The 12,562-nt window shown below is 37.5% G+C and overlaps 3 protein-coding genes across 4 annotated transcripts; 2 read left to right on the top strand and 1 right to left on the bottom strand.

The window, feature by feature from the left end:
• Positions 1–219: 219 nt before the first annotated feature.
• On the top strand, positions 220–4,351 carry med22 (mediator complex subunit 22). Of its 2 annotated transcripts, none has more exons than XM_014982294.2 (5): positions 220–330; positions 516–662; positions 775–855; positions 1,318–1,526; positions 3,541–4,351. In XM_014982294.2, the coding sequence occupies exons 2-5, from the start codon at positions 540–542 to the stop codon at positions 3,725–3,727; spliced, it is 600 nt and encodes a 199-aa protein (XP_014837780.2). In that variant the 5' UTR covers positions 220–330; positions 516–539; the 3' UTR covers positions 3,728–4,351. The 2 variants fall into 2 exon arrangements, with proteins under 2 accessions (XP_014837780.2, XP_014837778.2); XM_014982292.2 differs by having other exon boundaries at positions 3,535–4,351.
• Positions 4,352–4,619: 268 nt separating this feature from the next.
• On the bottom strand, positions 4,620–7,709 carry cunh9orf78 (chromosome unknown C9orf78 homolog). Its single transcript, XM_014982290.2, has 9 exons — positions 7,524–7,709; positions 7,308–7,367; positions 6,748–6,799; positions 6,592–6,662; positions 6,419–6,496; positions 5,875–6,072; positions 5,616–5,752; positions 5,420–5,524; positions 4,620–5,327 (listed from the first exon to the last, which is right to left on the bottom strand). Exons 1-9 carry the CDS (start codon positions 7,604–7,606, stop codon positions 5,230–5,232), a joined length of 882 nt encoding a protein of 293 aa, XP_014837776.1. The 5' UTR covers positions 7,607–7,709; the 3' UTR covers positions 4,620–5,229.
• Positions 7,710–7,713: 4 nt separating this feature from the next.
• Positions 7,714–11,776, top strand: nfu1 (NFU1 iron-sulfur cluster scaffold homolog (S. cerevisiae)). Its single transcript, XM_014982291.2, has 8 exons — positions 7,714–7,832; positions 8,658–8,758; positions 8,947–9,082; positions 9,508–9,574; positions 10,075–10,192; positions 10,298–10,361; positions 10,447–10,621; positions 11,380–11,776. The coding sequence occupies exons 1-8, from the start codon at positions 7,762–7,764 to the stop codon at positions 11,410–11,412; spliced, it is 765 nt and encodes a 254-aa protein (XP_014837777.2). The 5' UTR covers positions 7,714–7,761; the 3' UTR covers positions 11,413–11,776.
• Positions 11,777–12,562: the final 786 nt, after the last annotated feature.

Below are 12,562 nucleotides of genomic sequence, written 5' to 3'. Positions count from 1 at the left end.
ATTGATTGCATTTTGGCTCTTTTTCCATTCGATTATTTAAAGGTGTCTCAATACTTTTGCAATATTGAGGCTGTTTGGTTAAAAGAAGACTTTAATGACGTCAGGCAGTTTGGTCTACTTATAATGCGCTTTAATTTTAAGCAAACTTCAACTTAGACGAACTACTAGACACTTTCTAAAGGGTAGAACTTCGCCTGACTTTCCTCTAGAGGGCGCTAATATACATAAACATACCGGATGTGAATTGCCAAACAGCTTCAAGAAGAAGACGAGGAGCAACAAACTGGATTTTTAATGAAACAATGCTGCTTCTGAGAATGCATTAAAGAAGTAAGTAATATCTGCAGTTGGCTCTCGTATAAATAAATATTCGTACTAAATCGTAGAAAACAAAAGCTCTGTGTTAATGTCATGTGGTTTTGTTTAGTGAAAACGCGCCTTTTCTGTTCGAGGCTGAATGCTTTCGGTCTATATTTGTTCCGCTGACTTATTTCTCCGTGTGTGAACGTAAACAGACGGAGCTGGTCCTGCTGAGCATCATGGCTAACCAGAGAGTGCTCCCTCAGAGCAAGGAGACTCTGCTGCAGAACTACAACAAGAGGCTCAAAGACGACATCAAGTCCATCATGGACAACTTCACGGAAATCGTCAAAACTGCAAAGGCAGCTCTCTGGTTTCTCACTCTTAACATGTTTTTCCCCCAGCAGTAAAATCTGCTCAGAGTTCACAGCATCGCTCTCACAGTTTCCACCTCCTCCTCTTATTTTTGTCCAGATAGAGGATGAGACTCAGGTATCGCGACCCACTCAAGCGGAGCAAGACCACTATGAGATGCACGTCAGAGCTGCAAACATCGTAAGTGAGACGCAAAGCGTCATTGGTACTAAACATTCTGCTTCCTGCATAAACTAAAAGAATTAAGCGCGAAAGTGTTCTAGAGTTGTTCATACCTTTGCAAGGCACTTTGTCACAAGTTGCTAGTAAATGCAAAAGAAGTGAATATAAATAAATTCACCAATTTCATCCAGTTCGCTGGTGTTCCCAAAAGGCTCCGCATAGAAATCACAGCAACATTCATTACATGTAACATTTCAAAAATAACATTTTTGAAAGCATATAAGAAAAATACAAAACAGGTCAAAATGTTATTTTCTGAAACGAAGAATAGTTGGTTACGATGTGAATTTACAAATCCACAACCAATACATGTACAGAAAACTTTGTCTCCAGAAAATAAACCTTAAAGGATTGGCCATGTAGTTTTTTTTTTCTTTTTCTTTCTTTTAAGACAGTTTTCATTCTGTTTTGCTGCACCAGGTTCGTGCCGGCGAGTCCCTGATGAAACTGGTGTCCGATCTGAAACAGTTCCTGATCCTGAATGACTTTCCCTCGGTGAACGATGCCATCAGTCAGCAGAACCAGCAGCTCCGTGCGCTGCAAGACGAGTGTGACAAGAAGCTGACGTCGCTCCGAGATGAGATTGCCGTGGACCTCTATGAGCTAGAGGAAGAGTATTACTCCTCCAGGTACAAATAGGCTCAGATCCGCCCCATCCTGCCGCTCCTGTGTCATCCCATTGTGTACTGTCTCAGCTTTTAACCCGGTTTAAAGGGTCTCCAGACAGATCATCCGCAACATCCACACACATCTCAGCTAAAGGTCATATTTACATTTGTCTTCACGATGCTGTTAATCAAGTGCCTTGTGTTTTTTTTTTTTATCTCAAAGTAAGGACCTTAAAGGGGCAAACACTACATATCAATTTCACCTGCATATCCAGTTCTCAGTCTGCTGGTCATCATGTTTGTGACACACATCTGTTTAATGTTCATCGCACATTCTTCTGGTGGTACCTTCTATAAACCAAAGAGATTGATGTCAAAAATGCTTTGCTAAAGTATTCATACTCTGTAAATATTGTCACATTTTATCACATTGGAACCAAAAACCTCTTTTAATTTATTGTGATTTTGTGTGATCCAGCCAGCTTAAAGCAGCACAAAATGAAAAGAAGTGGAGGAAAAATTATGCATGTCTTTAATAATATTTTGTAAATAAAAATCTGGACATTATGCCATGCATTTTTAAACAGTGTCAGAAGATCAATTTTCAATTTAACTGTTGGTATGATGATTAACTCTAAATGGAGGTTGATGGAAGTAGTTGGACAGAGCTATTATAAGGTCTCAGGATGTTTCGTTCTGAACACTTGCATTGTAGCTGAAGTTGAACCGCCACTTGAGCCTAAAGTCTTTTGCAGGTGCAAACATGTTTTGTTTTTTTTTGTTTTTTTCAACCATTGCCCTTTATTTAGCTCCATTCCACTTCCCTTCAACTATGAGCAGCTTTTGCAGCCCTGCAGAAGAAAAGCATCCCCAAAGCATAATGCTGCCACCACCATATTTCACAATGTTAGACGGTTTGTTAGTTTCCTGGCTCACACAGTTTTACCATTTGGAGAAAAAATGTTGGGGTATTTATTTATTTATTTTTTTCAGTTTTGGCTGATGGATTGAACTAAAACAGGTTTGGCGGTTGGTGCCACTTTATTTTATTTAGGGATACCATGCATCATTTTTCATTCACTTCACTACTTTATCACATAAAACCTTAAATGAAATGTGCTATTTTTTTGGTTGCAACATTGAAATGTGCAAGGGTCATGAATAGCTTTGCAAGCCACTGTATTTACTGCTGTTTTTATTTTTATCCGAACTTTGAACTGTCCTCAGGATCCAATGGATTTATGAGACATTTTAACTTTCATGGCAGAGATAAGTATTGAAATTGTAAAAAAAAAAAAAATCTATAATTAAAAATTAAATCTGTTTTACTCATTGAATTGTTGGAAGCAACACAAAGTTTTATATGAAGTTGGAAAAGATATTAGAAGAACTAAAGCAATATAAGAATATTTTTTCTTGAAACAAATGAAAAATAGTCTGTGCTAGAATTCATTAATTATTTGTACTGTTGAACCCAGACTGGCTTTAACTTAAACAATTAGGTTGAATCTAAACCTAGTGTTTTTTTGTTTTTTTTTGTTTTTTTTATGTAGATGTGTTTTGATAAAGACAATTAAGTGCCAACGTTTGTAGTGTCCACCCAATCAGTCTGTAACCATGTAAGCGGTTCAGAGGACTTAAAATGATTGAGAAATAAAGCGGAGACAAAACGCTCAAGCAGTTTCTTTGTTTTTTTATTTTGTATTTTCCTTTTGAAGAGTACACAAAAAAAAATATCTCTGGAGCATGGTTGATGTGGACCTAACTTTCTCGCTGTCCTTGTACTGCTGTCTTAAATAGCAACTAATTTCATCCTTTTGCTCATCTTAAATCAAGTTGTAAATCCAATCAAAAGCTATTCGGTATTTATTTTTTTCTGTGCTTTTGCTTCTAACGATTCTGTGCTTTCATGTTGCTTTGCTATTTGTATGGGTGCGTTTATTCTGACCTGCTGCTCTCGTCTGCTCCTCTCTTTCTGCGCTGCGCTGACTCTTTGCCTCCAAATACGGGTTTCTGCTCTGCTGCAAAGCTACAGTCAGTGGAACAGCACTGACCTGCCTCTCTGCGAGGCCTACCGCCGGCGGGACAGTTGGGCCTCTCCGGACAGCAGCTCCAGCTCGACCCAAGACGACAGAGAGGAGGCCGACAGGACGCCGTCGCAGGAGGCAAACGCCCAACATCACGTCAATGGACACGGGACGACCGTCACGGAGAAACCATGAGGGGCGGGGGGAAGCAGGGATATTTCTGCTAAATCTGGACACTAGTGGTTTAGATTTTACCAATATAACTATAGAAAATAGTGTTTAGTTTTGTTTTATGGAATTCAGTTTACGGTTTACTGGAAAAGCACGGGGAAATGAAGCGCACTGAACAAAATGATCTGGGAGGTCCAGTTATCCAAAAATGTGAGTTTTGACACCAACATTCCTCCTGATATCGGTTCAATTTTTTTATGAAACGATTACTTCAGACAACACTGAAAATTACACTGAAGTAAATGGAATATATTGGAGAGATCCTTGAAGTTGGGCCTCTCCAGATAAGCCCAACTGGAGTGGATCCATCTGGCCCAAAAATATAAACACCTCTAAGCTGTTTATATGTATATAGTTTGTTTGGTTTTTTATTTTATTGATGCACAAATCAGGAAAGGAAAGATGTTTTTGTTAATCTCATAACCAAGGAAACTGTGGCCAATTCTATTAGTTAGCTGATTGGTGTGTCACATTTTTAATTAATATTCTATATACATTTGTTTATCCCTGGATTGATATTGTGAAACTTGTTTTTTCCTCTGTTAAACTAATCGGATCACATTAAAGAACATGCTGTTTCTGCTTTTATTTTTTACCTGAATATTTTCATAGGGAGAGCCATAGCTGAAATTTAATAATAAAAGTGAATACTAGAAAATAAATAAGCTGAAACTGTTAGGATTTAGCAGAGTTACGCAGCAATGGATAATCTACTCTGCTGCTGCCACCAACATTAAAAGTGATTGAGTGCAGTAGATGTGATCCAAAGCATCAGATTTACATCTGACAGATGCAATTTTTCACCAATAAATAAAAGCACCAATGTTTAATACTAGCAAACGACAATGCATAGAAATGTGTAAAAATCGTTTCATTGTTGAAAATGGCACAGCCTAATCCACAGAACTACCTGAATGGACGATTAAAAATTAGGAATGCATATAAATAAAACATAATTGCAGTTATAATGTTCCCTGTAACATTACAAATCCCCCCCTCCCACTTTTATTCTTCATTGTCACAGCCACTGTAAATATGTACATGGTGTTTATCATGGACTGCTGAAGAGCCACATCAGAATGAATACAAATCCATGACACTGGGTGGAAATATATTCAAACAAATATTGCATCAGAGCAAGTAGATTACAATTCTAATGCTGCAAACATTATAGTTTTATTTACCTCAAAAACAACCAAATATTTTAAAAGTTAAAACGGTGAAATATTGGATAATAGAGCACTTTTATTAAAAAGTATTGAAATAGTTTTTAAATCTGTGAAGAGCCTAATTTAATGGGACAGCACAGAACGTTACATGCCTAACAGACCACATATGCTTTTTACAATAATTACAAGGTAAAACACTGTCGATGTACTGCCATCATTACTCTGTAGGTAACCAAATCCAGGAGCTGTCATTATGCCTCAGTGTCAAGGAAAGACGACATGTTGTGTATTTCCGTGCTAATATCTTCGATTCATCTTCTTAAACTTCTCATAGTGGTAGTCATCTGTGGCTTTTTCGTTGTTTGGACGTTTGCGGTGGTTGGGTGGTGACGGAGCTGTGGATCAACAGAGAAAGCGTCATTTAGACTATTACAGTTTTCCTGCTACACAGCAGAGGGTTTGACAGGACGTGGCCGACGTCTCATACCTTCTGGACCAGGTTTCTCTGTATCGCCCACCCGCAGCGGTCTAGCTTTGGGTTCTTCTTTGTGCCTGTGGTGCCTCTGTGGTGCGTTCACATCCTCATGGTAGACTGAGAGGAAATAAATAAAAACCATTCAGTTCCTCCACAAGCAGCTAATCGCCTGGGTTTTGAACACCACAGCACGTGGAAACGAACTCACAGCGGTTGTGTTGGACGTAGTTTACAGCAATGTTTGTGGGGACAAAAGAAGTGCCCTGGTCTTTCTTTTTGTTCCTTTGCTCTGCCAGGAGTTTGGCTTTTGCTTCTTCTGTCTGGATGATGTTTTTTATCTTTGCACTGAGAAAGAAATATAAAAGAAGATTTTAGCGTTAAAAGGAAGTGACTAACTGCAGAATGTTCTTGAAAGGTTTCCTCTGATACAACCTGAGCAGGATTATTAACGAATGGTCTGAACGTACTCAATGCCAAGATCAACTTCAGGGATCCCGCTCAGCATCTGATTGGACAACATCTCTTCGGTCTTCTTGGCAGAGTTGACCCTGATACTCTCTGGCAGCTCGTACAGGTGGTCCTCTGCATTTTTCACCTTTACTTTCTGCTCCTCAGCCTCCACCAAGCCCTTCTTCTTTTTTAACTCGGTCTCGATATATTTCATCCTAAGAAGACATAAACATGAAGCCAGTGCCTTGCTTGATCAGTGATATGCCACATTTAATGTCATACCTACAAATTGTTTGGGAACCTCAGAGAAATCCTCTGGTTGCATCTGATCTGACTGAATCAAATGTATTCAAGTATCTATTCATCAGATCCACTGACATCTAGAGATATTCTAAATGATTTGGAAATTGATTCAAAGTTTAATTCTAGAAAATAAGACCCAATCAGCCATTAAAATAAACTATTGGTTGCTTTTTAAACAGCTTCATTGTTTTGTTTTTTTAAAATACTGAATAATGTAAGCATTTATTTATGTGTATATAAATTAATTCTAATACGTACATGTCTGCATCCTCATCTCTTCTGTTCGTTTCCGCTGAGAATGATGTGCCAAGGTTCAGGTCTGTCTCATCTTCCGTCCTGTAATTGGATCGGTCACATTATTTAACAGATGGCATATTTAACTGTGAAATCAAACCACTTTATATGCACAGCACCAACCTCCATTCACTTACATGTCTCTGTTCCTGTCTTTCACTTTCTTCATGTCTACAACCCCTCCAGTCTTCAGCTTGAATGGGTCATTCTGTCAGAAATGTTCAGTTTAACAAACAGAAGTTAAAGCAAGCTCTCCACTAACACAAAGATACGGGTTTATTGACATGACTTACGTCTATTTCAGCTTCTGGTGGGAGTTTCTCTCCAACCAATAAGGCAGTTATACTGTATAAATGATAAAAATGTAGAGTTACTCATCTATAATCATTTTTACATGCAAGTCTTTCCTCAATATATTCCCCGAGTTTATAAATAAACCAGTTCAAAACTCAAATGTAGCTTTTTTAGACAGATTGATATATTTTAAACGTTCAATTATAAGAAAGACTGCTGACACGACTGTTGTCCAGCAGACAGTCACAGGCATCCTCTACAAGGAGGATAAGCCACAAATGATTATGGCTAAAGAAGCTGGCTGTTCACAGAGTGCTGTATAAAGTGTAAAAATGGAAAGCTGAGTGAAAGAAAAAACTGCACAAGCAACCGGGGTAAGAAACTCCAGTTTTGAGAAGGACACCCCTTCAAAAGCTTTGCTGAGATTCACATGGCATGAACTCTGGTTGAAGTGGGTGCTTAAGAGCCACCGCACAGCATCTTACCTGATCTGAGGACAAAAAGGGCTGGACTGTTCCTCAAAGTTTCAAAGTCTTCTTTTCAGATAAAATCGCATTACCTGACTCCGCTCTGTCGTTTCCTCAAGCTCTGAAGCTCTTTTGCCTCTTCTACTTTCGATCTGAAAATATATAATGTGATCTCACTAGTTAAACAGCTTATTAAAAATCACTTACATCCATAAACTACAGTTCCTCATTGCTAATGCACAGCTTGCTATGTTAGCTAACGCAGCGTTAGCTTCAACTGTATTTTAATCTGTCTTTAAAGTACTTACCTAACTTCTTCTGTAGTCCCATTATCTTCGTCCTCGTCGTCGGACGAGTCCCTTCTCCGTCTGAAATTTTTGCCACACGGCATTTCCACGCTGTCTGAGTATTATTTTTGAACCTCTGTTAAAACTGCGTTTTCAGTTACCAAGCTGGCGACTGTATCGGGGGGAGAAATTTAGCACACGCACATAATAATACGTCACTTCCCCCTCTTAGGACTACTACTTCCGTCCTCCTTAGTTAATGAAAACAAACATGGCGACTTATGCACAGGTCGGGAGGTTGTTGGGTGTTTCAGCAAGATTTTTGCGACCGTGAGTATATTTGTTGGTTAACTGGATGCAGGCGTTGCTCTCTCATGTTTTCTGTTAAATTATTTTTTTTTCGGTGTGTGAAGAAGCGCTGAGGACAACTTGCTGGTTAAACATGGAGTGACGCAGCCACCTCTACTAGACACACTCTAAAAGAAAGACTTTTGTTTCACCATAAGAATAAGAATATAAAAGACATTATTTTATTCATAGTCTACGGAGAACGTCTGGTGACATCGGAGAAAAAATAAAAATATTGACCACGACTTGTTTAATTCGTGGAGACGCTTCAGGAACTCATAGCCACGACCTAACAACTCGTGGGAACGACTTGGGCACGGCTTAATAACTTGTGGCCACAATTTAATAATTATCATTAAGTACTATCATTGATAATGAAAAATATCCAGCGGTCCTGCGATGAACTGACGATCTATCCAGGGTGTACTTTGCCTGTTGACCGTTGCAGATAGACACCAGCACCCATGACGAAGTCACTAGGGAGAAGCGTGTAAGAAGATGGATGGATGGATTATCCAGCGATAATATTTTATCAAATCCGATCTCATTTCAATCTGGGAATGAATTATAATCGCATTCTTCAGATACTTGCGGTTAGGCATGGAGTAATTTACTAGCAAGAGACATTTTCTTCTTAATTAATTTGAATTTGCCCCTAAATTTCAATCTTGAGTCCGGATCTCAGTCTGTCAGCTGTAATTTACGATATCTGTAACTGTTATTACATTCCCAATCCGGAATACATTGTTTAATATTAGGGTTTATATGCTCACATGTGTGTTTCAATGTGTTTATCTAAAATTTCAGACTGGCCAGCAGTGGCTGTCAGAGCAGTAGAATCTATTGGCCCTCAAAAGCCACTGGAGTCTCCAACAGATGGCCACAAAACGCAGTCTGGCTGGTTCCTGGTTTGTGTTCTTTCTCTTTTTTTCTGTTGTTCATTTAACCTGGATGCTGATACAATATTGACTGTGCTGATCACGCACTGTGAGAAAATCTTACATGTGTACATATAAGTCACATTCACATTCACATCACTGTGAATGTTTCGCATCTCAAACTACATTTCTGCTCTTTGTGTTTTGTCTCTTTTCAGGAAGGACCATGTTTGTGCAGACACAGGACACACCAAATCCCAACAGTCTGAAGTTTCTGCCTGGGCAGACAGTTTTAGAGGAGGGGACCATGAATTTTGCTGGTCCCCGTGATGCATTCTGCTCACCATTAGCCAGGTTTAGAACTTCTTCATAAAATGTTCTCAGAATATTGTTTACTAAAGCACAGATGGGGCAATAAGCACACTTGATAGAATAAATCCTTCACTTTATTTATTAGGTAGGTTTATATTTTAAAAAACTGCCTGTGCTTATCTCCCCCCTGCACCCTAATATCGACAGCGTGGGAACCAAAAGCCTCCGTTCTGAAAAAAGTTAAAGAAAAAAAACCCTCAGGTTCTTTTGACTTCTCCATAAGCCTCCAGATGTCCTTGATGTTGCAGCTGGCTGTTCCCTTTAAGTTTGATTTAATTGTGCTGCTTTTATTCCAAATAATAAGATGGGCATACATTTCTTTTAAAATGTTGGATGATTGTTGTGTGCATAAAAATATATGAACTTGTGTTATATATTTATACTTCTCAAATTCTTGTTTTCTTCAGACAGTTGTTTAGGATCGATGGAGTTAAGAGTGTGTTCCTGGGCCCTGATTTTATCACAATCACAAAGGTGAATTTCAGTGTAGCATTCAGCACCTGTCCAAACTTTAAATAAACGCATCATGAATTATAATTCCAATGTATATAATTGTATAATTCCAGACTGGTTCAGGGATGTCTAAAGCAGATTAACATTAAGCTTCTGAAATGGTCAGAACCTCATTTTCATTAAAAAAAAAAAAATCAGCAGATTATGCCTAACAGTTGGGTCAGTACCAGAAAACTGACCAGTTTTTTTTTTTTTTTTTTTTTAATCAACTCAGCCTTTTTAAATATGATGTGTGGTTAAAATAAAAAAACAGATTGATGTAAGTAGGTTGAAGGTTACGAAAAAGCATTGGGAGGAGGTGAAATTTTAAGACGCATCATGAAAAGCCCCGATTTATTCAACAGTCGTACTTATGACGGGTGTACTTAAGCTTTAGATTGTATTTGAATAATTTATTGTACCACAATGCAACATCATTACTTTAAATAACTTGATTTCTCTTTCTCAATTTATTTGCTTAGTCCGATGAAACGGTGGAATGGAAAGTAATTAGACCCGACGTTTATGCGGCTATTATGGACTTCTATACTTCTGGGCTTCCAATTGTGAATGAAGACAGCAAGCCAAGTGCAGACACAGGTCTGGATTTCAGTCTACTCAACCTGTAGGATGAGATGTTTTTTTCTTTTTTTGTTTTTTTTTTTTCCCAAGTGGCAAATGATTATCGTTTCTGCTCTTTTCCAGCACCATCAGAGGATGATGATGAAGTAGTTGCTATGATCAAAGAGTTGCTGGATACACGAATAAGGTAGTGGGTTCTGTAGATGCTTTTCGGGGCGTCCGTTTCTGTGGTTTGTCGCTGTTTCACGTTTGTAGATGCTCTCACCCTGCAGGCCAACAGTGCAGGAGGACGGAGGCGACGTTCTGTATCGGGGATTTGACGATGGGATTGTTAAACTGAAGCTGCAGGGCGCCTGTACCAGTTGTCCCAGTTCCATTGTTACTCTAAAGAATGGAATCCAAAACATGCTGCAGTTTTACATACCTGAGGTTGAGGCAGTTGAAGAGGTTTGCACGTTTTGTTGGTTATGATTTATTTATTTATTTATTTATTTATTTATTTCTTGGACACTGTTTTGTTAAAATTACTGAAATTACTGTGCTTCATCTAGTTACTCCAGTGGGTCTTTTAAGAATGATGCTTTGTTTTGGGAAAATGAAAAACTCAGTTTGCCATTCTGAGTAATTTCTTCTCCCTAAAAAAAATATCAAGGCTGTGGCATTGAGCTGCCTTTGTCAATATGAGCAAATAGACCGCTAATAATGAAGTCCTTATTACCAAGTTTTGAGAAAGAAAACATCTGGTGATGTTTTCACCAGATTTCCTTACATCTCCATTTCAGTGGTGATGTATGGAAATGGATAAAATCGAGATCCAGAGATCCAGATGACATTTCAGCAGGGGAATAATGGCTTTCTTTTTAAATAAATAATCAGAAAAAAGGCTAATTTTGTTCAGATCACTTGTGTGTCAGATAATGTATTATTTGAGCAAACTTTTTGTTTAAAAAAAGCCTCATACTAAACATTTACTGAGATTTGTTATGGATACAGTACAGGAGACAAAATATTAAATGCAGTAAATGAATAAACTATTCTAAATTTTTTGTCTAAAATATATATATATATATATATATATATATATATATATATATATATATATATATATATATATAAATATATATTTTTATATATATATATATATATATATATATATATATATATATATATATATATATATATAAATATTTTTTTTCCCCTTACAGGTAAAAGATGATGAGGAGGCGGCTCAAGTTTAAACTACTGAAACCAGAGACACGTGTCAATATTCCTCTCTATACAATCCACCTCCTTCAATCAAAGCCATAGATGCAATAAAAGTACTCAGCTCTGCTCTGATGACAACAAACACATTCTCAATATTGATCCAAATATTTTCATTTTGTTTTATAGTTCTGGTTTGAGGAATTGAAAGATATGTTGGACACAATTCATAGAAACAGATTGTACAGTTGAAATAATTTGTATTTATTCTTTCATAGTGTTACACGACTTCTGAATCAGTCAGCAGTCAATGCTGCCTATAGGCTGAAAATTCATATTGGATACTTTATCTTTACAGAATGTATGCTGTGTTTATATAAATAAACATTGCTAAGATAAGTGTTGCTGTGTCTGTGGCTCATACTTAAATGTTCAGGGTTTAGTTTAACTTTCCTTTTGTCTGTGAGAGTAAAAATTACTTTTAATTTTTAAGAATTGCCAAAACATAACGCGGTGCAAAACTATTATATTGCAGAAAGGGGAGGCCATTGCAACCAAAACACCAACCACTAGGATTGTAGTGATTGTAGTTTCAGTGTATTGAATCCATTGTCTTGGAAAAACACTTTAGTGTGAGATTGTCAAATACAATGTCTGAAAATATTCATATCATTCAATATTGTTGTGGTAATCATACTAAAATTAGCGTGTACAATGTAGGTGTGTGGTTGAATATTTGCATATGTGTATGTAATTGTGTTTGAGTGTTTTGCTGTATGTTTGTGCATGCAGATGTTGGGGTGTTAGGGCCTAAAATATGACATAGACACAGAAAATGTAATTTAACCAAATTTCAAGTATGTGTCACGATATAATTCTATGTAAAAAAATAAAAATAAAATTCTACTACTTTGCAAATATGGTTACTGTCTAAAATAAAAATGATAGGATTTGTAAAATCACTGAAATAAACTGAAATGCTCTGAGTGGCGATGGTCCAAATTCGAATGGGTTTAATGTCTTTCGCTTTGTTAGTCTAGAAATTTGCGCGTTACAATTAATTACACTAATGGTTTACTAATTAGTTTAATCGCCGCTGGATGCCAACAGGAAGTCCAGTCATCCCATTACTGGTGATGTCGGTTTTTCATCCTCATGCCACGTCATTAGTATATACGTATTTGT

This window comes from Poecilia mexicana, unplaced genomic scaffold, assembly GCF_051168715.1.
Source record: "Poecilia mexicana isolate PSO_F unplaced genomic scaffold, ASM5116871v1 scaffold_9, whole genome shotgun sequence".
Lineage (NCBI taxonomy): Eukaryota > Metazoa > Chordata > Actinopteri > Cyprinodontiformes > Poeciliidae > Poecilia > Poecilia mexicana.
This window is presented reverse-complemented; position numbering and strand designations above follow the sequence as displayed.